A 25,892-nucleotide genomic window follows, 5' to 3' on the forward strand; every position below is an offset into this window, starting at 1 on the left:
TTCCTCAAGAATTACTCAAGAGCAAGAGCTTGGATGGTTTCAACAATTATGAACATGTACAAAAACAAAACCCCTCAAAGCTTTTCCACAAGACATGGTTACTGCCCATGTGATTCGAATTCCTCCTTTATGGTTGATGTGCTTCTGTGTTTTAAGGACATAATAAGAATATGCAAGCTGTTAGTGCTGTTCATGTTGCAATTGACAAACACATAATTAAAGTGAACAGTTGCAGTACTATTATCTTGTATACACGACCTGAGAAAGAACTACTGAACACAATGTATTAGCCTCTGGTGTCTACTCAATAAGAAGAATAAGGTAGAAGGTAAGAGTTAAACATGCATTTATGTTTGAGTGTGGTTCTCCAAGAATTTCCAAGAAGGCTTCATTGCATTCGACCACTGCAAACCGAACTGTACAAGACCTTTAAGCCATTTGATTTTATTCACAAGTTCCTCCAATTCTAAAATGGAGGACTCTATAGTTTCAGGACGCCTTACTGAAGTTAGAGAATTTTTTTCCCTAGTCCATTTATCCTTGATGGAATCAAATGAATGCTGTCGGTATTTTCTGTTTCTATAGTTGCTTTCACAGGTTATCAACATGGTAGGTGAATCTTCCACATTGTCGCCAGAAGTAGATCCTCTGCGAAAGCAGTTCGGTTTTCCTTCCTCCATCGGTGTGTAAGATAAATTTTTTACTTCATCGCACAAGCCGGATGCTTCATTACACTGGAGTTTTACTTTCATGCTAGATGGATCTTTTACTTCATCACATGATCTGGATACTTTGTACAAGCAGCTGGACATCTCTTCTTTAATATCACTGGGTTCCACGTCTGCACTCATGTCAGTTTTTTCTTCACCTGCATATAGCAGAAATTTTCAGAACTACAATTAGATGAGTGAACTACAATTAGATGAGTGGACAAATAACTTAGTCGGAAAAGAACATAGATTCAGATTTCAGAAAGATAACATCTGGACTAGCATTTCCTTTTCTTGAGGATGCAGTATCCAAATTCAGGCAGAAATATACCAGCTGATCTATTTAAAGAAAAAGAACTGCAAGTTGCACCTGATGCACAACTCATAGAACTTCAGGAGTACTTTCTATTTTCTATCTATGCAATGGTACTTTATCTATTCTATCTATGCAACAGCAACATCATATGAATGTGACCTATTCCCATGATAATAGGACAGAGACATGCTATGTTTTGTTTCGTTTTCCCTTAGTTGTCCATAGAGTTGAGAAAGGTCAGCAAAATTTAATATTTCCAAACTTTTTAGAGGAATGGATTAAACCTCTTTCGCTAAAAGCAAAACGCTATCAAAGTCATTGGTTCTTGACTTGGATATTCTTTTAGTGTTGTTATCAGGTTGTAACTGTCCATTAAAAAAATGCTGACTTTAATAGTGATTAAGTTTCGCTGAAAGAAATTTGACATATTCCTCAAAAAAGTTTAAAAACTCGCCTATTCCTTTAATGAGTTTTAAGGACAAATCCATTTTGCAGAAAAGTCTACCTATTATTGTGCACCAAGAAGATGGTCGATTGGTGGAAAACTCTGTAAATCTCGTAAATCAAATGAACTTTCTAGCTAAATAATGGTAATAATGAACAACGGAATGATGGATAATCTGTTAGCAGAAAATAGTTGAGATTCAACAGATAAAGGAGTTTATGAGATAAATATTTATTTGGATAACTGGATGTAAAAATACAAAAACAGCAACTAATTATCAATCAAATTGTTGAGGAGAAAGTAAGGACATTTTCGTCCATCTAATTACTTAATTATTTTTTATTTTTTATTTTCTGAGAAAATTTCTAATGAAGAGGACTTAGTGATACAATTAGATAATTTTGGGGGTGTATATGTCTACTTTTCTTTTTTTTAAGAGATGAGAATAATATGAAGTGACGGATGAGGATGTCAAAATAAAATAACCCAAATACAAATACTAGCATATAATAAAACAGAAAATTCTTTATAATTTCGAAATCACCACTACCATTTGGAATTGTAAGTTTGCTTCTTGCTCTTGGGAATTAGTATATATGATACAAAAGTACAGTGACATATTCAGTATGATCAACATTACCATGATTAATTGTATGCAGCAAACGAGCAGAATATCGGTAATCACCGTGTTCCTAACAACAGACAGCAAAAAATTAGCATAACTCTTATGTAAGTAAGGTTTGCATTTTTTTTTGAATAAAAAGAAAGGTTCTTTTATGCAATGCATAACGGGCGGGCCTGACAGAGAAAAGATTAAAATCTTATTTAATTGATTTTCTTCAATTATTCCTTATAAGATAAATTGAATATACTTATATATTCATGTCAGAATAGCACCTACGGTAGAACTATGGAATTGATTGCACTATAAAATAAGATCACTCTTCACAGTTAATTGCTATTAGGAAATTGATAGGCACTCTTCCAATTGGCGATCCGAAGATTCTGAATCCCACAATCAATGCGAGTCCCGATATATCCTCAGATTCAAGTGCCAACCTCCAGTGTGAAAGCTAGGTCTAGCATGAACCTTCAAGGTTAAGGGGTTCCTTGATATTCAACAGTTGGATCAGAATAAAGTTTTGGAAGATGATAGATTCGGAATGGCTGAACGAATCTATTGAAACGGATGGTGAAATGGAGGTCAACAAGATGGTGGTGATGCTCGACCTAGGTAGGGCAATAATGGAGGTGGTGGGCAAAGATGATAGTGGTTGGTTGTAGTTGGTAGGGAACGTGATAGGCAAGAAGAATGGCCATATCTGAGGAACGAGAGACGCCGACCAAACGAGGAGGTAAGCAATAGTGATCAGCCCTAGGTCTTGCTAGGTCGACCACGACTTGGAGATAGTTGAACAAGAAGGAAGAAATCGATCTCAAAATTATTTGATTAATCCAAGATGATCTCAAATAGTGACTCCCTAATCACCTTAGTCGATATAGCTAATTTTAGCTTAGGTCTAACTGACTCAGACCACCACCCTAACACATCAAATGTAGAGATTAGGTATGCACCACAAGTGTATTTGGTGGCTACCTAATTCGTCTTAGTTGGCCGACTCGAAAAAGGCTCGTGTCCAACTCGTATACATAAGCAAGAAGAACTAATAAGCAAATGCACCTAACATAGGGTCTAAACAGCAAAAGCAACTAAAAAGCAAATAAAATGATAAAATAAATAGATAAATAGCTAGGAGCTCGATGCAAAACCCCCTGACCCTCCTCATGCACCAAATCTAAGTGATTAGGTTAACCGATCTGAATTGATTTATAATAGTCCATTGTGCTTCCTGTACCTTAACCACAAGGTGCGAAATGGGTGGGCAAACCTGTATCTCTTACTCGGGCTCCAATGTCTCCTCGTCGGCCTTGGCGCCGGCAACTAAGTGTTTATCCCAACTTGAGTTACCAACCTTCCAGATGGCATAGTTGGTAATTCAAGTTGGGACAAGCGTTTCGTCTCGAGCGTATCATAGTTATCCGATGAGTGGGACGCCATGAGAGGTCATTGATTTTTTATAACCGAGTTTCTTCCAAGCTAAGTAAACCCCCCTTGCGCTTCTCTAGTCGTTGCTACCCTTTGCACTTCTCCACTATCATGCCTTGGGTAGATTGCGCCCATGTCTAACTTGAGTCCATCCTCTAGCTTTGTCATCTTGGTCCCGCCTGACCTCATTGTTTTTTAGTTCAGCTCGGGTCCAATCCACCATATCTTAGCTTTAAATTCTGCAACATGAACTCAGTGCAGCAAGGTGGATTCAATCCATCCATTCGTGCTTAGGCTCGAGGCAATTGAGCCAAATCATTTTCATCGTTCCTATGAGGTCCTAGTTCACCTTCTCAAACTCGAGCTCAATCACCTCTGATCCTTCTAGGTGGGCTCTCTTCAAGTCTAAAAAATAAGGGAAATTTGGATGCAAATAAATAATCAAGTCGGTAGGGTCAGCTTGGTGTAAGTTCGTCTTATGCCTCCACGTGATTACGCCCAACTTGACCTCGGATGAAGCCTCTGATGCCCCAATCTCCAACATCCCCCATTGAATGTAAGGTGGAGCTTAGCTTCATCTTCACACCCTCTAGTCGCACCACTCCGTCGTCTAGCCCGAACATCATCTACATGCTGCCGAAGCCAAATATCACCAGTCCCAAGCTCTATAGCCACTATTTGCTAAGAATAATGTCACTTTTCGAAGGATGAGAAATCGACGATAAGCTTGTGTCCTTGCACCCGAGTTCCAACCCAGCAGCACAAGCGATCTATCTCGCAGCTTTGTGTTGTCGCCGATCGCCACCTCAATCCCTGTCGTTAGCTCCTCTTCCAATCCCAACCTCTAGACAAGCCGCTCGTCTAAGTAGTTATTGTGTGCCTACCTGAATCAATAAGAATATGCACAAACTGCTTTTTGACTAAGCCATCCACTCGAAGAGTTTTCGGCACGGTGGACTTCGAGTACACATGCAAGGATATCTCAGCCTACTCGTCCTCCTCTACACACTCCTCTCCAACCTGTTCGTCAATCTCCTCAGCATTCTCTTCCTTTACATCATGGTCCTTAGCATCCTCACAGCTACCTATCAACATTACACTCTGTTCGTGCACTGGTGTTCGAGCATGAAGTGTTCTTCGCAACGAAAGCAAAGATCATTTGCTCATCTCTCCTCCACTTGAGCAGGTGTGGGAATCGAGACTTTGGGTAAATGGCCTCCCCTTTACGTTGAGGGCCTAAGTGAGCCCTCAAACTTGAAAATCCTACTATTGGTCTCGATACTGCAGCATATCCTCTCGACATCAGGTTGGCCAAGCCGAGTAACGACTGTCCCAACTTGTCCATGTTGCCTTGCTTTGGCTCATCAACTCTTTGAGCTTCCTCTCTATTAAGATGACACATTGAAAAGTGCCGCCCAAGGTTGTTGGTCGAAGTGCCTTGACATCCGCTTGTATTTCTCTCTGTAGATTGAATACAAAAGTACTCCAAAGTAGCAGGTCTACCGCCCATGTCGGGGTGCATCAGCTACTCAACCCTCTCAAATTCTTCTTGGTATGCTGCTACATTGATCCGATGTGTGTTTTCGAGAGTAGTGCATCAAACTTGTCCTAACCCTCAGATCCAAAACACCGCAAAAATCCGACAGTAAAGTCAGCCCTCCTCTCAAGCCAGTTATCGGTGGAGCCTATACCAATGAAGCACGGATCCTTCAAGATGAAATTTCCCGCTAACCTTGGGCTTATGGCTGGTTTGAACAAAGGGCGTTCTTGATCAACTCAGCAGTACCACCTCACGTACTCAAGGTCATCCAGCTATGAATGATGTCCTCCGATTCATGGCAATCTCCTAGCAGACATACGCTACCGTATTTGCCTGATTGCTTGATATATCGATTCTCCTAGCAGAGTGTACGGGAGTTCCTCTACCACCTTCGGCCTGGATAGAGTGGGTAGTAGAGGTTCAGGTGCAGGAGGCTCAGTTAGGGTGCCCGTGGGTGGAGGGTTCGGTGGTGGAGGGCTCCAGTGTAGGGTATTGGCGATTACGGCCTCTACGAGTAGCTCGAACATCCTTTCTTGCAAGACTCGGGTCGTCGTGTGACCTATGCGCCTCACGGTCCACACGCATTTCCTCTAGCATCCGAAGGAGAAGTAGGTCCGTGGGTATGGACCTAGCTTTCATTCAATCTAGACCAACAAGGACGATTCCGGGTCGATTGAGGTCGGCGCTGCCTTTCCTCCACCTTGACTTGGAGCTTCAGTGAAGATCTCTTCCTTTAGGCCCACGTGGTTTTTATTTGTCCTCCTTGCATATGGACCTCATGTTAGCCATTAATGATAGTTCAAGGTCGACATGCTTTAATACAACTAATAGGCACTCCTCCAATCGGCGATCCGAAAGTGTCTTCAAACTCCCACAATCAATGTGAGTCTTGATATATCCTAGGATTCAAATTATGACCTTCGATGTGAAAGCTAGGTCTACTGCGAACCTTCAAGGTTAAGAGAGTCATTGAGATTCAACGATTATATCGAAATAAGATTTTGAGAAATGATAGAATCGAGATGGGGGAACAAATCTATCAAAACGGATGGTGAAATGGAGGTCGACAAGGTCGTGCTGGTGCTCAACCTAGGTAGGGCAGTAATGAAGATGGTGGGAGAAGGTGATAGTAGGTGGTTGTAGTCGATCGAAAAGGTGATAAGTAAGAGGATGGGCCGTCTCTCAGGGACGAGAGGCGCTGACCGGACGAGGAGGAAGGCAGTGGTGATCGACCCTAGGTGGTGCTAGGTTTGTCACGGTTTGGAGGTAGTCTAACGAGGAAGAAGTCGATTTCGAAATTATTTGATTAATCCAAGGAGATCTCAATTAGAGGTGCACCACAAATCATATAATAGGCCTTGGTCGACCTAGCTAATCTTAACTTAGGTCTAACAAACTCAAACCAATACCCTAACACATCAAATCTAGAGATTAGGTGTGCACCACAAGTGTATTTGGTGGCTATCTAATTTGACTCAGCTAGCCGACTTGAAAAGGCTCGAGTCTAACTTGTACACATAAGCAAAAAGGACTAATAAGAAAATGCACCTAACATAGGGTCTAAATAGCAAAAGCAACTAAAAAGCAAATACAAAGATAAAATAAATAGATAAATAGCCAAGGGTTGGATGCAAAAACCCTCCTCATGCGCAGAATCCAAGTGATATCCGGACCAGTTTGTTAAGGAAGCAACAGCCTAAATCCCAAACAATTCATTATGCCCATTGTTGAGTCAATTCCATGATTACATGTAAAAAAACAACAGAATTCTCATTATAACTTCCAAGAGATGTTACAATTAGTGTATAATTGCCATTTATGCAAATACAAAGAGTGATTCTTTTAAAAGGAAGAATCATTGAAAATTATTCTAGAATAATTAGTAGATGATCAAAGAGATACTTTATTTGATTTTTTGAATGCTTAAATGTTAAAAGAGAAAAGTAAATGATAGTTTACATCCGATAGTAATCTCAAATAAGAGTAGACAAAATATGAAAGGGAGTTTCTGAAATGCCTTATACACCAACCACATTAAAGTACCCATAACCCTACACTAATATAATAATTTGATATAGCACCAAAAGGAAATTTAAATGTTTGTCACAATGAGGTTCATGCTGCTGCTGGCTTCTTAATCAGACGGGGTAGATTGTTATAAGTGAATCAGTAATTATGCTCCATACTACAAAAGCTATAAGTAGTTAGTCAAGTACTCAAGTTCATGCTTCAAGTCAATAACCTCAAAATTTTAGATAATAATCGTGTGAGTATGATTATGGTTAATTGCAAGCACAAAAAAATGGAACAGTATAAAAGGCAACAGCAATGTAATAACACAAGGAGAGAAAAAGATGGTGACATTGACAGAACAAGATTTAAAAGATGATACAGCAATATAATTGTAGATCCAAACTAAATGAAGACAATTACATTTGATATAGGTACCGTCCATCCACTTTCTGGGGACCAATTAAGAGATGGCCTTAAGTCCTTACAAAGAGCAGAATAAGATCTCCCTTCACCAACTGGAGGCTCTGGCAACTCTATCTATAAGCACAAAGAAAAAGGAAAGGTCTTCTCAGTTCTGATAACAGGACTAGTTTATGTGAGTTATTTGTAAAACTGTACTTGTACAAGAAAAAAGTACATAGTTACAACATCAAAAGAAGAGAAATTGAATATTGGGTCGTACAACATTTAAGGCTTATTATATGGTCTTAATAGAAAAGAAAGCAACTACTTATCAAAATATGTCTATATTTATACTTTCCATTTTAGCAATGATAAATGCAAAAAAAAGAGAGAGATATTGTAGAATAAATCTATTTTTACTAAATTTCATTTAACAATCTTTTGTTCTCTCGGATGATCTATATTTTTTCGTTCTGCATTTTGCACTTTCATCTAGAATTGTCCCTTCTTTCCTGTCTCTATCGTTGACTAATTATCTGTCAAACAGATTTCATTCATAAATTTGAGCTTTAAGAGTAAGACATCAAACTTCAGCGCTGTCACATATTTGACCTGAGTGAGGAAGAACAAATAAATCACGACCTACTTTCTATGTCAAGTAGCTTTGGACTAATGGACATTGTTGACCTATTCCAGCAACTAAAACCACGGCTGCACAGATAGTGTTGGCCTGTTCAGCACTTCTCTAAACTTAGTGATGTATGGCATGACGAAAAGAATCAACTGAAGCCTACAAATGACAAGAGCAGATCAGGGAGAAAAATCAGATATAGGGAATTGCTGCCAAAAGTCCACATGGCAGTTTATGCTAAATATAAGGAATCATTCAAACAATTTTGACACATGATTGCCTATAAAATACATTGAGTTTAGGAATTTTACAAATCCAATGAGCATAATATTACAAATTAAGCATAGGCCTAACAAATCACATTTGATAACCATGGATAGATCATAGAACTGATTCCCATTAGTTTCCAGGGAATAAGTTTTTTTCTTTTCTCCCCTCCAAGGAATCAAAATGTTTTGCAATTTGATTTGGAAATTAACATTCTTCATATGCAAATCATCAACTGACAAGAATATATAAAATGCAAAAACTAACTGTCTATTCCATCCAGGAGAGGAATTATGCAGCACAGAAATACATGCAACTTACAAACACTAACTAATTCCTGAAACAATATTTTCTGTAACAAGTTAAGATGTAGATTTTAGAAATATAATTAAAAGTATGAGAATCCGCTGATGATATTTTACCTGAACTTTACCATCACCAAGTAAGTGAGTCACTCTTCCTGACCAGTAACAATTGTCATACCACCAATCAACCAGATAACCAATTCTCCAAGCATCATCAGCAATTGCTATCACATCAGATGTTGGATAAGAATCAGGCAGTTGCCCATGATGGTAGCAAGGAGGAAAGGAAGGACGGATCATAAGCTCCATGTCCTTAACTCCATGTGATTTAGTAGGCTTCTGTGGGGGCTTTTGATACAAATTAGTCCACCTCACCTCTGGAAATATTGAGGTATGAAACAAAAAAGATATTAGGAGAAGGAATATACAACCAATAGGTAAATGGAAAGACAAGCATGATATGCCAAAAGTGGCATCTCAAATACAAGATTCAGTGCCTAGTATTATACATGAACTAAACTGTAGAAAATTCTAGCAATTTCGTTACAGAATGGAATTTTCATTGCACAATTCTTGCAACTAAAATCTACACTGACATTATTCAGTAAAAAAATGCAAGAGCAAAATGTTACACAAGTTAACATAATATGCAAGACACAAAACAACCAAATTTTTTGCATGAAATAATTCAAAAAAGAGGACTGAAGTTTATTTTTACAGAGTAACAACATTTCAGAACTTTCAAGAATTTACACCCTGTTTGAATGGAGAGAATAGGAGAGAAGAGAAAAGAAAGTTAGGAGAGAGGGAGAGAGAAAGAAAGAGAAAAGAAAATACTCCCAAAATTTTAATATTCCAAATATATCCCTATTCTATTATACTATTTACTTAAATATTTTAGATTATATTAACAAATTTAAAGAAGAATGATTAAATACTAAATATTGTAGCTTCATGTTGGATATTATAGCTTGTAGGTAATATAAATCGTATATATTACTTTCATTTTTATTTTATTTTATTGAAACTTTATTTATCTAAAAGAGTATATCTTATGGATCCTATAGCTTGTGGTGATTTATTTTACTGATTAAATATTACATAAAGGGTAATATGGTAAACATATTATTTCTCTTCTTAAATTAGACAGTAAACTTATTTTTCTCCTCTTCTCCCGAATACATCCAAACAAAAAGAGAGAGCTATTTGTACTTCTATTATCTTCTCTCATTTCCTCTTATGTAATTTTCTCTCCTATTCTCTCCATCCAAACAAAGTGGTAGAGCCATGTAAGACTGTATCAGCCTTCAAGAGATTCATAAGCATGTGTTAACTAGAAAAGGCATTACAAGATATTTTGGTTAAAAGTGGTCACTTACTTTCATCTGGAAAGTCAAAGTACTCCAAAGAACACCCAAGCTTGCCTTTTTTGAAGCAAATATTCTTAATCTGTTGGAAGAGATAGGCTTTTAGTAACTAATACATAATCAAACGCCTAGAACAGTTATGAGAAATCAATGTAATTCAAATGCAAAAAGTAATCAAGCATATAAGTAAAAATAAAAATAAACATCATAGTGATAGAAAAGGTCCATACACTCCAAACTACATAATATTGACATCTTTATGTGAAACGAACTTCAGTTATAAACATAAATTCATGGGAATTATCTAAAATTCAAATAAGAAGATGCTCATACTTCATAGAAGTTTAGAACTAATTTTAGCTAAAGTAATTTGAATAAAGGATCAAGCAAATTGCATACTCATATATGGAGTTCCAAGATTAACACAATCAACTCTTCATGGCACACCATTCCTATATTTCTGAATTACAAAAACCTGTAGCGTATATGTAATTATGTACCTTATATTGCAATGGAACCCATATATTGCTCATCCAGATAGGCAACATGAAAAAGTAAGCTTTCATGAAAAATATAGTTGTTGATTGCCATGAGAACATCCAGGCAATGTATTCCCATAAAAGAAGGCTCTAGATTCCATGATCGTCACCTGAATTGAAATTCTTATAGGTTGTTGATGCCATATCATGATAAGAAAGTAATTGTAGACAACAAGTTGAAAATTATAATGCCAAAAAATCCTCAAATTTTTTTTTGTTGACTGCATATAATTAATTGTGATCATGAAGAGGGTCTATAATAGACTTGTAGGCCTTTGACAATTATTGAAATTCCAAACAAATTCATGATTTCTTCTGAGATGAACAGTTTTCATTTTTTATTTTTCATGTCAAATACATGTCTATGAAATCAAGTGGTCCCCACTTAATAAAGATAATTGTTTGTCTACTAATCAAGATTCCAAGTATTTGAATCAGAGTTGGGATCGACTGTCTGGAAAAAAATGTATTAGTTGTATTGACAGTATCAACCTATATTTTGGAATAATTTTTAAAATATAGAAAATTTCTATTTTTTAGAAAAAATAATAAGGTATAAATATAAATTATTCATATATAAAGTCTAAAAACTAAAAAATAAATATTATTTTTATCAATCTCTATCTTCCTCATTCCATCACTCGCACTCTCTCTGCCTTTCGCATAAATAAAAAAAATTTATCTTCTCTCTCACTAATTGTTTCTCTTATCGAACTCTCTCTCCCATTAACTCTCTTCTTCACTGACTCTCTCCACCACTAACTCTTATTAACTCTCTCCCTTAAAAAAACTCTCTCATCCTCCCCTCTTGACTACCTCCTCTCTCCTTCTCCGGTTTCCCTCTCTCTCTCTCTCTCTCTCTCTCTCTCTCTCCATTTTTGGGTCGGGATCGGCTAAAACCAATCATTGCCCTGGATCGGGATAGGCTATGGCTGATCCTGATCCGTTTCAGCCTATCCCACTGGGAATTGGCCGAAAGCTTCCATGCTACTGAAACATATAAAAAATTTACCTTGAAACATATAAATTAATATCCACATATACTGCCAAAATTTATCTTTATATGCAAGCATAATCCTTGCACCAAATGCTAACATATTTTCCCAGGTCTACCTTGCAGCGAAACCATGCTCCACGAAAGCCTACACAAAAGGACTTCGCTTCGGCCTCTTGTCCAACTCTAAAGGGCAGTTGATGCTTCAAGTCCATACTAATCCATCCAATGATACTGAAAAACAGCATATAGTTCACATATTATAGTAAGAAAATATTCACAAATAAATAGACAGGCAATTTCCAACTATGGTATATGAGATAAGTCACTAGTAATAAGCTAAACAAAAGAGAGCATTAACATAGTAATACAACAAAATAATAATATAGTTGACCACTTGGCATTGATTTATTACTTTATATTAACACAAAACAAAGAGCATAATTGGATAAACAAGCATAAAATATTTCAAATAAAAGGAAGAGCACGATATAATGGAAGTATAATGATACTCCCTTATTGACACCCACACCGATGTGTGTAACTAGGAATTGAGCATATCTTATATAACATAAGTCTATTTCATCCCCTTTGATACCTCTTTGCATCGAAGTGGTTCATCTATATAGATTATATTTCAAATTTTAGAAATCAAAAGGGAAATTTTGATTTTCCCGAAGTTATTTGCTCGAACTTTGAAAATCTAAAGAAAATTAAGAGAAATGATGAGATTAGAAATTTAAAATCTAATTGCATATGTTACACTAATATCTAGAGTTGAAAGATTTTATATTAGACCTTAAAGGCCTTAAAAAAGTTTAAAAATTATTTTTTCGACTTGTCAAGATTGTTCCATTATATCAACAGTGCGCCAGCTCGACACAACACATGCCACTGGCACTGAGGTAGTTATATGCAAGGATGGTCGTGCCAGTAGAGGCACAACACCCGTGCCGAGTCGTGCCGGTCCGGCACGGCCACATGCCATCCGGCACAACCTCATTCCGGTCATGTGCCAATGTGAGATATTTTTTAAAAAATTTTCTATTTCTATCAATATTTATCAAATCAACTTTACTTATTTTCTTAACAAATATGATACGACATGTGGAACATTTTTTTTTTTACTTTTTCTTATTTTCATCAATTAACTTTTGTCATTTGTCATTTTTGAAATGACAACTTATTTGTCATTTTTTAAAATTGGAATGACAACTCATTTGCCAGACCTAGACAACCACAAAACCGAATTTATTAGACAGAAGAAAGGAAATGGACCATTTCAAACTCAATAAGATTACAGTCAGATGAGGGAAGGACTTGAGTCTATAGGTAGCAGGACATCAGGAGAGGTACGCCCACAGGATGATATGAGTTCATCATTATTACCATCATATTTATCACACCCACCAGAGCCACAACACCCTTATTATACTCCATATCCACAATCTGCATATGCTTATAGTGTGCCTATGCCGGTGCCAGTCGTTCCCATACATATTCAATATTCATATCATATCATCGAAGAATTATAAAATTCTTATTTGTATGAAAACTATGTGAGACGTTATAACAAGCAATATTATCAGTGGATGAATTTTGAAAAATATCGACAGTATTTAATGCAACATTCCCATGTTATTCTTGTACCAGCAAATGAAGCCTTTGATCCTCCTCGTCATTCTACGTTCAACTAGATATTAGTTTTAATTATTGAACTATTATCAATTATGTATTGAATGTTATTATGCATTCAATTATATTATGGAGTATTCAATCATATTATGGAGTGTTTAATCATTAACATTAATTTTAATGAATGTATTCAATCATATTATGTGTTGAATAATATTTATATTCAACTGTTGTTTTATCTTTAATAAAATATGTTATTTACAAAAATAATCTAAAGATAAAACATTGTAATGTAGTAACTTTTCTAGGTGACTCTAGCGGGATTGGAAAATAGTATTAAGTTAGATTAAAAAGCTTTCTATGGTAACTTTAATCTCTCTCAATAATTAGTGGAAGAGACAGGGTGAGTTAATTACATAGTGACATCTCCTGGTGATCCTTACTAGAAGAGACAGTGCATTTATCACACAGTGACACCTCCTGATGACCCTAATCGGATAAGCTATGAGAAAAAAAATCAGAGCGTCATCTCGAGATGACTTCTAGTTGCTATGGATCCATAGGGCGTTGACCCAATTGAGGCATATGGTGTTATTAATATTGAGATAATTTCAGCATATTGACATGAAGTATATTATGAAATATGATTTACCTGTGTTGTTATTATTATTGTTGTTATAAACATGCTTAGTCAAATTATCATTTTATATCGTTGGACTTGAATTTATTTGGCTTTTGAGTGGATTTCACACACTAAGTTATAGTTGTTGGCTCATGAGATTCCATTTCTAATATTTCAGGTACTAGTCAACATGGTGACTGAACAAAATGCGTCGAAACTCCACCTTCACTTGGGATCTACTCCATTTATCTTTCAGTTCTACAGGTCTTTTATGTTTTAAACTATCTGTTGATCCGGTTTGATTAGAGACACATTAGTAGCGACATTGGTTATTTCCAAGTGGATTAAATTTATTATAGTCAGATTTTCATATTGATTCTTGTCATCGTGGGCTTAGATAATTATTTTTAGGCTTCATGTATTTCAAGTATATTGAGGTACACAGCCAGTCATGATTCTGATTTTTTTGCCCGTGATAATATTCATGACTTGCACAAAGAAATCAGTAACATAATTGCTCAAAAAATATCAATTATAAAATCCAAGCTAATCTAAGGAGATTCAAGAAAGTTAATATTAGAGACTATGTGATGATTCGGATACGTCCGGAACGATTTCCTCTTGGAACTATCAAAAAATTACATGCACGAAGTGCCAAACCTTTTAAAATTTTCAAAAAAATTAATGATAATGTTTATGTTCTAGATCTATCGAATAATTTCGACATCAATTCAACTTTTAATACTGAGGATCTAGTAGCTTATAAATATCCATATTTTACTCCAGATAACCCACTAGCTAGTGAGCCTACTGATGAGCCTATTTATGAGACCCTCTTTACCTTCATTTCCTAACATTCCACCTAACACAACAAACAAAATTAATAAATTTTAGATGATGAGATTATCACAACTAGAGAAGGTGAAACTCAACGATATCTAATACGTTAGAAAGGACGACCTACATCTGATAATACGTGGTTTAATCGCCATAATTTAGAGAGGCACCAATATCCTAGAGCAGCATGAGAGCAACAGAGGAGCACATTCGATAGAGTCGAGTTCTTTCCCACCCGGAGAGAATAATGCAGACATCATTGATAAGCCACGAAAGCGTGTGTACTAACGCCGAAGGCATCGACATTTGATGATCCCCCTATAAGGATTTAAATTTGATCGAGTATATTTATTACATAATATTTATGATCAATTTTGTATTTTTTTTATTTATATAGGGTGTCTTTTGATTATTTTCATTGTAGGTCTATATATAGGTCTGTTGTATTTTCTTTTGAGGTTAATGAAGATTTTTTATTGCTCTCTCTAGTGAAAAAGGTGTGAAACTGCATTCCTCTTCTATCTCTTTCATTTCTCTCCATTGCATTTTGCATCACCTAGCTTGGCCTATGACATGCTCCTCACATTCACACCCGGAGGCCAGAATCATGACTTATCTGATGTGCAGTACATCAGTCAATTAACCTAACCTTGATCTTTTTTTGGATAACATATTGTGCATCATTCATATCAATCAAAGTTGCAACCATACACAAGACTATCTCAAACCATTTACAAATAAACTAGAAACTCCATAGAGCATGACCTCCATAAATCACAGCATGTTGGGTTTGGGCGTCACTTAATGTGAGGGCGGGATCCACACACCTAAGTGAAAAGAAAAAAAAGATAAAGAGAAATAGAACAGAAGACTAGTGCTTCATTCTAATCAAAATAGATTAGAGAAAAAGAAGAGAGTTTTCTTGAAGAGCTTGTGAAATTTATCTTAAGGAAGGAGATTAAGATCTTATCCAAGTTGTGCTGAAGAGGGACGAGCACTTTATGAAACTCATCATCTTCAGTAAGATTGTTCTCATTTTCTTGTAAAGCATTAGTCATCTTATTTGATTGTTTCTTTTAAGTTGTAATCCAAGTGATACTTGATGTTTGTGATTCTCTAATTTTGCTTAGAGAAAAACTTTGCAAACCCATTATTATTGATTATAGTGTAGGTTTGAGGTGGACTTAAGTCTTGTATTTTTTCCCACACATTAAAAGTTCTCCACTTAAATCATTTGTCTTTGATTGCTTACTTTTGATTGTAGTTAACTCAATCTATACACATAAAGATAAGAAAATTGTTAACTTGACTTGGGCTCTTTCTCAATAGGTGGAACAATAGCAAGGTTTGTGTATACAAAGTGTTTGACAAAAGTCTTGTGTGACTAGAATGAACAATCCTGAAGGCATGTTCAAGTTGACATCATCCAATTGTATTATTTCGAAGCTTAGGATGGAGGATATACTTTATTGCATGGATTAATATTAACCCATATATTTGACAAAAGTCTCATGTGACTAGAATGGACAACTCAGCAAGCATGATCAAGTTGATATCATCCAATTATATTATTTAGAAGCCTAAGATGAAGAAATGAAGAATTTCCTTTATTGCATGGATTTGTATGAACCTATCTGTGGTGATCAGGCTAGTTATAAAGAGAAGACCAACAAAAAATGAGACAATAAACAGAAAAACAATTGCAGAGATAACACAATTGATTGATCAATGTCTTTTGTTATGTTGCTAAAGAAGTTTAACATTTTATTTTTATGGAAGAAATTGATGATTATATATGAGAGGAAGACTAAATTTGATTAGTCTAAACTTGATGGGAACTCTAAAGAATGCATTTTCTAGGTTTATGGTCATAAATAATTTGGATATAGGTCATGGGATCCAAAGAACAAGAAAATGGTTAGAAGCAGAGATTTTATCTTCTTTCAATATCGAACAATTGAAAATCTTGAAAAAAATAAAGATGTCAAAGCCTTTAACTTATTATCCAATTAATCTAGATCCAAACCCTCTACCTATAGTGCATGATAATAAGAAGGGCAGAAGAATCATGATTATAGTGACATAGGTATAGATGAGGCTTCTAAATGTGATGAGCATAGTGAGCCTATTGCAAATAAAGAGTAAATTACTCAGTATGAGATGACAGAATCACGGATCAAGAGGTCTACCAGACTACATAAAGTATCATCCAAATATCCTACTCCAAAATATGTTCTTCTTATGTATGAGGAGCCAGAATTCTTCTAATAAGTGCAAGAACTAAAAAAGAGAGAGGTGGTTTCAAGCTATGCAAGAAGAGATAAAAATCCTTGTATAAAAATCACACTTTTAATTTGGTAAAGCTATAAAAGTAAGAGAACAATCGGGAACAAATGGGCCTATAGAATCAAGACAGATGAAAATAGATTGGAGCCTAAATACTAAGCAAAACTGGTTATCCAAGTGTTTTGGTCATAAGAAAGATAGATTTTGATAAAGTTTTTGCTCCAGTTGCAAAAATATCATCTCTTTGGAGTATTCTCGAAGTGGTAGCTAGCATAGATTTTGAGACTGAGCAACTTGATGCGAAGATGGCCTTCTTACATGGAGGGTTGAATGAAAAAATCTATATGGAACAACTTAAAAGTTTAAAGCCAAAGGTCATGAGCATTTTGTTTGCAAGTTAAAGAAAGAGCTTATATGGGCTTAAACAAGCCCCAAGGCAATAGTATAAAAAATTCTACTATTTCATGGTAGGTCACGACTACAAAAGAACAAATTTATAATTTTATGTATATGTTCAAAGGTTCAAAGATGTCGAGTTTGCCATTTTACTACCCTGTTAATTATTGGTTGTGATATTAACAAATTTGATAGGTTAAAGAAAAACTTAAGCAAGTCTTTGTCATAAAGAATTTGGGAGTTGCAAAACAAATGCTTAGCATAAGGACCTCCATGATAGAAAGAACAAGAGGCTTTGGCTATCATAGGAAAGGTATATTTACAAGATATTTGAATGGTTCAAATAGAAACGATCAAACTAGTTCCTCTCCATTTGCAGTCACTTTAAGCTCACTAGCAAGCAATGTGCTACAAGTGAAAAATAGAATGAAGAAATGCAAATAGTTCCATACACTTCAACAATAGAAAGTCTAATATGTGCAATAGTATGCACAAGGCTAAATTTAGCTTATGCAATTAGTGTGGTTAGTAGATATTTCCCAAATCCTGTCAAAAAACATTGAGCTCCAGTGAAATGAATCCTCAGATATCTTAGAGGCACTTCAAAATTTTGTCTATTTTTTTAGAAATGGTAAATCTGAATTAGAGGGCTTCATAGATGCACATGTGGCTGATGATCCTAGGAAGTTTACATCATGCTTCATGATTTTTGCAAGGGAAACTATTTCTCGGCAATCTACATTGCAAAAGTACGTTTTTTGTCAACTACAAAGGTTAAATATATTGCAGTGACAGGCGGCGTGCAAAGAATTGTTTTGGATGAAAAGAATTTTTCAAAATTGGACTTAAAGCAAGGTATGTATACTCTTTTTTGTGATGTGAGGTGTTCTAGTTTTCACTCAAAGCTAAAGCACATTGATGTGAGATATTATCAAATACGAGATGTCCTAGAGAAAAAAATTGTTGTATCTTCAGAAAATCCATGCCGATTAGAACAAGTCGAATATGATGACAAAATTATTATCTAAGTATAAGAATAAAGTTCGCATTGTCAATGTAGGCTTGGTAGAGCCCTTCATATAAGATGGGAACAGGGAATTTCTTGAGTTTGGGCATCCCATCTAATTTGAGGGTGGGGCCCACCAACTTAAGTGGAAGAAAAAAAAATAAGAGAAGAAATAGGAAATAAGGCTAAAGCTCCTTCTAATCAAGTAAAATTAGAGAAAAAAGTAACAACTTTTTTTTAAAAAAAAGAGGATTTTCTTGGAGAGCTTGTAGAATCCATCTCAAAGAATGAGGTGGAGATCTTGTCCAAGACATTCTCAAGAGGGAGAAGCACTTTGTGAAACTTATCATTTTCAGTGAGATTGTTCCCATTCTTTTGTAAAACATTAGTCATTTTGTTTGGTTGTTTTTCTTTAGTTGTGACCCAAGAAAGTGATACTTGATGCTTGCGATCCTTTAGTTTTTCCTGAAGAAGAACTTTGTAAACCTATTATTGTCGATTATATTGATGGTTTGATATGGACATAGATCTCATAGTTTTTCCCTCATGTTGGAGGATTTTTCACATAAATTGATTGTCTTTGATTGTGTCTTATTTGCTTACTTTTGATTGTGATTAACTCATTCTATTTGCACAAAAATAGAAAAAATGGTAACTTTATTTGGTCTCATTCCCAACACAACAAACCATCAAAAGATACAAAATCATTAGGATAGATATATTGCAGACCACCCGTTTATACCTGCTTGAGTTCTCAAAAGTATTCTACTACATGTTATCTGAAAACAAAATAAATCCTAAATTAAACATCCAAAAAGGCCGTCCCGTGTTGGCCCCACGCTTCCACCTCATGGATATGTAAATGTACAACAGAGATATATCAACGTAACAGAAACGAGATAAGAAGAAGCAAGATGCCAACATCAAAAAGGGGAACCCTAAATGAGGCAACAACAAAAACAACCATAAACCCTAGTCTATTAGGAGATCAATCAAAATAATATAATATTCTTAGTTTGCTTTAAAACTCAACATATGTATCACAACATCGTCAGCCGACTCGAGTTCTGGGCTCACTAGTTGGAATTATCAAAGAAGTAACAGACCAGAAGCAGGTAACGGCAAAGAAAGTGTAAAACAAGAAGGCAACACGAAAAACGTAAGTATACCTCAAGCGCGTCTATCTTCCACCGCAATCTGCGCCTAGCGTTCTAAGATGAGAATCCATCCATTTGTGGCGTTGTTCTCTTCGTCCACCGGAATCGGAGACGAAATGGAGATGACGAGAGAGAGAGAGAGAGAGAGAGAGAGAGAGAGAGAGAGAAAAGGATCCGCGAGGGGAAAAGGAACAGATGGATGGAAGGGCGAAGGCGGCCAGGTGGTGAGTCTTGCCGTCGTCCGGCGCGGAGTGTGGGGGGGGGAAGAGGAGGAGGTTTAAACAAGAAGGAAGGAAGGCTAAGAGGTGGTGGGTTTGGGGGAAAAGTTTACGTTGGAGGCGAAACGTTAATGAGAGGATTATGTTAAGATTATATTTACAACGCCATGGAATTTATTAGACCGCCTTCTTGTTCTTGATCAAATTATCCAGCTCCATCAGTCGGTTCAAGGGATTCGATTTGTGCCATCGTGTGATTGAGCCTGCTGCCAATGGTACGACTCTTAAAGTCTATCTGCCTTACCAATGGCCCCATTGTACCATCGCAAACTTCACTTTTTTTACCCACCTGACTATGGGGCAAGTAGTCGGGATAATGAATATCGAATATGAGTCACATTTTATTATCGAATTATGTAAAAATTTAAAGATTACTAAAATATTAGTTAAGTTTTAAAGAACAAATTTTTATATAAATTGTTTCTCATAGAAAGGGGAATTATATAGAAATTCCTTATTTAAGACTTGGCAATTTTATTAGCTAAATTTTCATATACTTTGTCAGCACGGAAAGTGATTTATATTTGAAAGTTTATCATCGCTGCTGTTAACAATTTTTTGATATGACAAAATACACTTAATTTTTTGTTTTTAAGTTTTGAAATGAATTAAACACGTAAAAAAATTACCTAATAGAATTAAACTAGTCAAAAACTCAGTTTTATTTAAATTTAATTTAGTTTTCTTATATATTATTCCACATGTCTTTAGTTTCTAAGACGAAACATGTTATTACAAACAAAATAAATCAGAGCACCATGTAGACTGCTACAATCAGAAAATTAGTCTTGTTATTTTGTATTCTATACATGTGTTGCTATATAAGTGCATTGTGGAACAGTTCTCTGTTACACAAAACATTGATATAAATCTGTGTCAGTGGTCTGAGCTTCGTGCTTACAATGGCATTAATGCCATCATAAATGGTTTGCTGTTATAATTGGTAGACTGACAGGATTTGGTAAATTGAGGATTTTACTTCTCGAATGCTTGCTTTCTTTCCATTTACCTCCTTCACCTGAAAAAGAGACGAAAAAGAAGAGGTTAGCAAAACTATAGAAACTATCTATCACAAATAATTAGTTTCTGAATTTATTTCAGAGTAAATTATGGGATAGAGTAGATAAATTGGATTCTGATAATTTGGGATCAAATAGCATGATGACAAATTTTTCAAGGGACTACAAAATGATGGCCTAGTTGCAGTCAATACAACCTCATCTCAGAGTGTGATCTTGTTACTTTAAGATACTTGTAGGATCCAAATTTAGAGCATTTGAGTAATAACCTTAGTCCTAGATAGAAAAAGTTTTCTTATGCCGTAATATAAGTTGCATCCTTTGCAATGAAACTTGATTGCAATTCAGATCAGTCATGTGTTCATCTTCTGTCAATTGTGTAGAAACACTCATCATGCAAAAGGATGGTAATTAGAATCTACCTTGGCGCGTAATTCTGCAACAAATGTGTCATTTGCTGTGGTTGACTGAATTGAGGTAATCTCTAATCGAATCTCGTGAAGTGTTTGCATGATCTTAAGAAGCAGCCCTTCTCTGTAAGGGCATTGAATCTCCAATAGAGCATCTGATTCTATTATAGAGACCTGTACACTGGTAGATGGAGCTTCTATAGCTTTAGTAGTCTTACCAGTCTCATTGTTCCCTTCTAGCACTCTTAACTTTCGCTTATCTGGAAATACAAAGCTGTGCTTGTTGGTCGCGACGTAATTAATGGCACCAGTCTGAGGTGAACCACTCCTTTTCGGTGCAGTTTTGTCCTTTGAATTGCTCTGACTATGGATTTCTGCTTCTTTTAGCCTCCGGTCGATTTCGATTTTCCTGTTTCGTGATTCCAGTTCTTGTATACGCTTTCGCAATTGCTTCACATACTCGATTGTATCACCTAAGATTGAAGCCTTATCCATCTGCAAACATCATAGCATGTAGAAGTCATTGATATTATCAAATAAGGATCAAAATAATTACGTACTTTCTGTAAGAAATAATGGATTATTTATAGTTATGAATTAATTGAACACAGGACTGGTAAGACACTCTAAAATAAGGTAGAATTGAAGAAAAAGATGTCACACCATATGGCTTTCAGCACAAACAAATTGATGAATTCTTCCAGCAGTTGTTGCATGCAACATATAAATTCATTCATCATGAATAGTATAAGAGACCATGACCTCACCTAAGCTAAATTTTGGCAGAAAGTTTTAATCATAAACTCTGAGAAAGCATAAGAATAGAAGTTCAGATTTGCTTGGATCACCTCCACTGTCCAACCAAAAGTTCATTGACGTAGCTATGAATTAAAACTTCAGGATCTATATTTTTAATGTCTGACTATGATGAAATTTCATTCAAGATATATACCTTGGTCACAAATGGAACCAGTGAGCGAAGGATGATGAACCTTTCGTTAAGCTTCTCTCTTCTGCGCCGTTCTGCAAGCACATGGTTAGCACTTAGTTCTTCTTGTGGTGTACCTTTTCGAAACCTACTCCCACCTTCGCCATATCTCGATTTAGGTGATTGATCATCCTTATACTTGCAATGAAGATTAGGAACATTGAGTAAGGCATTTTTAAGCATCCATTGTGAAGTGCCTTCAGAGACCGCAGGTTGAAGATGCTCTCTTGTAGAAGTCCATCTAGTGAATGTTGATCCGTGCGACATAGACAAGTACGGATTAGTGTTCGATTCTGCTTGTTGGCTAAAGCTGTGCTGTAGAATTGCTGAAACTGTCTGAGAATAATGAGCATCTTCTGCTGACAATTCTTGAACTTCAGCTGCTGAAAGAAAAAAGAAAAAGAAAAAAGAAACAATGATGTTATAAGTTAAGAGACCCGCATGACTAATTTGTTAACACAATATTTTCCATATTAAAGATCACAGAAAAGAAAATTACAAACAAAATATGAATTACTAAAACAGCCTTGAATTTTTGAACTAAACTAAACAGGGAAGTCACAGAGGCTTTTCTTTTCAGCTATTAGCAGTAATTTTGAAGACAGTGCTCGGCAAATGGAAAGACTTGATAACTCTTCAATACCTTGATAGACATATATATATGTCTCGATATTCTGAAAAACTTTGCCGATAAGTAGATCAGAATATAATGGCTAATCTACAAAGTATCATTCTGAAGGTACCTGATGATTGTGGAAACACACTGCAAAGGTCTTCATCTAGAAAATGCCAAGTTAGGTGAGTATCATCTTGTCTCTCATGGTTAGACTGATCACTATTGCTCTGACATACAGCAAGCATTTGGAGTTCTGCATCTAAGTTGTTTGAGCAGTCATCAGGAGATCCCAATCTTGTACCTTCTGACATCTCAATCTGCATCAGTTCACTAGGCTCAGTATTAGGAGTTGCTTCCTGAGATCTTGTCAAGTTAGGAGAAGACAGTTGTCTTGAAATCCTTGCAATGTATCTTCTAGTGTCAGCTTCTGAGGCTGAACCTGCCTCTACTTCATTATCACATTCGTCATTACGATCATCGTCATCTTCTTCATCATCATCATCTTCGCCATCTTCTTCTTCTCCTTCTTCTTCTCCTCCTCCTCCTCCTTGGCTGGATCTATTTTGGCTTGCTATTTTTTGATGCATTACTCCTAGCTGGAAGGATGCTGCCTCATTGTATACAATGGGCTTGGAGGTCGAATGCTCAGAAATGGCGGGCGCAGGGTGGATGTCATGGTGGTCCATGAAGAAACTCTTGGCATGTTGAACTAGCCTAATATCTTCTTCAACCTGTTGAATTCATAGTAAATTGTCAGACTGAATTCATGCAAGACTACAAGTATTTATCTTGTCCTTCTATCTATGTAAATAATGATCTTGGTATTTATATGATTCAATTCTATATGCACTTCAAAGTATAGATCTATCAACTAACCTTTTCCGTACATCCAAGTTCAAGGATACCATCCATCAGGGGAATGCATACAACAGTCTGCAATATTATCATAAATGAAAATAAGGATCTTCCCATCTTATAGTTCTTAGTAATACACAACCTTTGCTTGGACAGTTCGCCTACAACCTTTGCTATGACCGTTTTCTAATAGCTTAAGCTTATATAATAACATTGTAAGGGCAATACAGTTATACGCCTAATAATGAATGGTAAAGCTAGAAAGCTGTGCTAGCTGAAGAAAGATACCTGTATGCGAGCACTCTGTATCATCGAGCATCAACATTCGTGTTGCACCATATAAAATGCATGACAAAGGAAGCAAAGAGTTAGGCTATGTACGTAGTTAAATACAATTTCTTTTGATGGTTTACATATGTGCACTTTTTGAAAGATTTCACCTTCTGAAGAATGAATCAAAGTTCAAACTATACTTTTCCTATCCACATCTCAAATCATTTTTCCATATGACGTGCTCTCGTGTTTTGCTAATTGTTTGTGGAATTTATAATAAAAAAAAAAGATATATTCATGGCGTAGTAAATTAAATACCTTAGCAAGAATAGCTCTTGAAAAAACTTTGCTGTCAGCCTCATTTGCCCGTGTGAGCCAAACATGCCTTCTACTTGCCAATGCCTTTCCTGGTAACCTAAATGACGCATATTGTCAAACAAACTACAATACTACATGCATAACAAAGTAAACAAAAACAAAATAGAAAACAAAAGTTCCTACTAACATTAATAATATTAGAACTCAATTTCTTATATTCTATTTCTACCTAAGGAAAAAAATCAAGATTCTGACGATATAAAATTTTCTCGAAAACGGTAAGTATTACATATAGAATGAGCAACAATTGTCAAGTGATCAGTTTTCAGAAATAGAAAGTTACGATCCTTGTGGATTCGAACTTTAACAAGTTCCTGTAAGTAAAATACGACATAAAAAAATAATTAAATGCGAAGCTCCTTATATACCAAAATACTAGGGCTTTGCTACTCGCAATTGCTTTAACTGTATTGTGTGCTTAATCCCCACTAAGGGAGAATGCAACTAGGCCTGATTAATTATGCTTAGTGGACTCCAACGCAAAAAACTAATTAATAATCGAAACTTTACGCTAAATCTTGGAAAAGTTTGTGTGTGTGTGTGTGTGTGTGTGTGTGTGTATATGTATGTATGTATGATCTACCATTTGAATAACTTGTGTGCATACATATCAGAAGGTGATGGAGAGATCTATCATACAGACATACGTACGTACGTATACATACCCAGACCCGGGAGGAAATGAGAAGGAGACACACATGAGGTAGAACCACTCGGACTCCGTAAGGTCCTCCGGCGATAAGGCGGCGCAGGGACGCCTCGCTGGCTGGTTGGCCTCCCCGGCTGAGAGCGACTCGTAGAGCTCCCGCAGCTGCTGGCTCCTCTGCAGCGCCGCCTCCTCCGTGCTCACCTCCGTCGGCTGCACCGTCTTCCGCGTCTTAATCGCGCCGTTGTAGTACCCTTCTCCCCATACCAGAATCCTTCATATCGTTCGAACTCCAACCAAGTTAGTTTAATCACAAACACAGGAAGGAGAAGACGAAGAAGAAGACGAAGAAGAAGAAGAAGAAGAAGAAAAAAGAAGGGTACTATAATAATTAACCAAGCTAGCTAATTAATCAATTACATACCCTTGTTGAGGACAAAGCTGCCAGAAGAGACTATAAGTCCACTGGATGCTTTGCACCACGGACTGCAGCGCTTGCTGAAGCTTGTCAGAAGCGAAAGGAGCACAAATTCCCATGGCTTGTTAATTAGGTTCCAAAAGTGAATGTTTGACGTACTAGTTGGAGCTCTTTTCTGGCTATTTGAATGGTGGAGGGATGGGAGTTGGAGGAGTTAATGTGGTTTTAGGTTGAGTAGGGTTTTGACTGGTGGTTCCACCAGACAGTTCTTACCTGCTCGTTCTTTCTTTCTTTCGTTCTTTCTTTCTTTCTTTCGTTATCACGTGGGTGTTTTTAATTAGTATTGCTTTTCCCGCAGGAGAGTGTAGGAACGAGGGAAAAGGGATCCGGATTTAGTTGCTACTTTTCACAGTAGATTTCTCATCAAAGATCGGTTAAGTAATTAACTTTTTCGCAGGCGATGTTTACTTTATCTTAAAAGAGAAATGAAAAGAAA

At 36.3% G+C, this 25,892-nt stretch overlaps 2 protein-coding genes across 4 annotated transcripts; both read right to left on the reverse strand.

The window, feature by feature from the left end:
• Positions 1-169: 169 nt before the first annotated feature.
• Positions 170-19,986, reverse strand: LOC140790031 (uncharacterized). 2 transcript variants are annotated; one of them, XM_073139933.1, is made up of 7 exons: positions 19,528-19,986; positions 11,696-11,810; positions 10,056-10,125; positions 8,794-9,053; positions 7,492-7,608; positions 2,112-2,163; positions 170-868 (listed from the first exon to the last, which is right to left on the reverse strand). In XM_073139933.1, exons 2-7 carry the CDS (start codon positions 11,789-11,791, stop codon positions 348-350), a joined length of 1,116 nt encoding a protein of 371 aa, XP_072996034.1. In that variant the 5' UTR covers positions 11,792-11,810; positions 19,528-19,986; the 3' UTR covers positions 170-347. The 2 variants fall into 2 exon arrangements, with proteins under 2 accessions (XP_072996034.1, XP_072996035.1); XM_073139934.1 differs by lacking the exons at positions 11,696-11,810; positions 19,528-19,986 and adding an exon at positions 10,544-10,683.
• A 573-nt stretch (positions 19,987-20,559) lies between these two features.
• On the reverse strand, positions 20,560-25,563 carry LOC140791556 (transcription factor BHLH42). 2 transcript variants are annotated; one of them, XM_073142191.1, is made up of 9 exons: positions 25,403-25,563; positions 24,998-25,252; positions 24,273-24,369; positions 23,970-23,984; positions 23,703-23,759; positions 22,954-23,557; positions 22,175-22,590; positions 21,235-21,717; positions 20,560-20,811 (listed from the first exon to the last, which is right to left on the reverse strand). In XM_073142191.1, exons 1-9 carry the CDS (start codon positions 25,513-25,515, stop codon positions 20,728-20,730), a joined length of 2,124 nt encoding a protein of 707 aa, XP_072998292.1. In that variant the 5' UTR covers positions 25,516-25,563; the 3' UTR covers positions 20,560-20,727. The 2 variants fall into 2 exon arrangements, with proteins under 2 accessions (XP_072998292.1, XP_072998290.1); XM_073142189.1 differs by having other exon boundaries at positions 22,175-22,593.
• Positions 25,564-25,892: the final 329 nt, after the last annotated feature.

Source organism: Typha latifolia, chromosome 6 (assembly GCF_019914945.1).
Source record: "Typha latifolia isolate L0001 chromosome 6, TyphaL0001v2, whole genome shotgun sequence".
NCBI lineage: Eukaryota > Viridiplantae > Streptophyta > Magnoliopsida > Poales > Typhaceae > Typha > Typha latifolia.

Coding starts and splice junctions, on each gene's coding strand:
- LOC140791556 (XM_073142189.1), bottom strand. CDS start 25,515: ATGGGAATTTGTGCTCCTTTCGCTTCTGACAAGCTTCAGCAAGCGCTG. Junction 24,370..24,997: donor TCATTTCCTCCCGGGTCTGG/GTATGTATACGT, acceptor TGCGTCATTTAG/GTTACCAGGAAAGGCATTGG. Junction 22,594..22,953: donor TGTGTTTCCACAATCATCAG/GTACCTTCAGAA, acceptor TTTTTCTTTCAG/CAGCTGAAGTTCAAGAATTG.
- LOC140790031 (XM_073139934.1), bottom strand. CDS start 10,642: ATGTTCTCATGGCAATCAACAACTATATTTTTCATGAAAGCTTACTTT. Junction 10,126..10,543: donor GGGTTCCATTGCAATATAAG/GTACATAATTAC, acceptor CTCTTCCAACAG/ATTAAGAATATTTGCTTCAA. Junction 9,054..10,055: donor CTTTGACTTTCCAGATGAAA/GTAAGTGACCAC, acceptor CAATATTTCCAG/AGGTGAGGTGGACTAATTTG.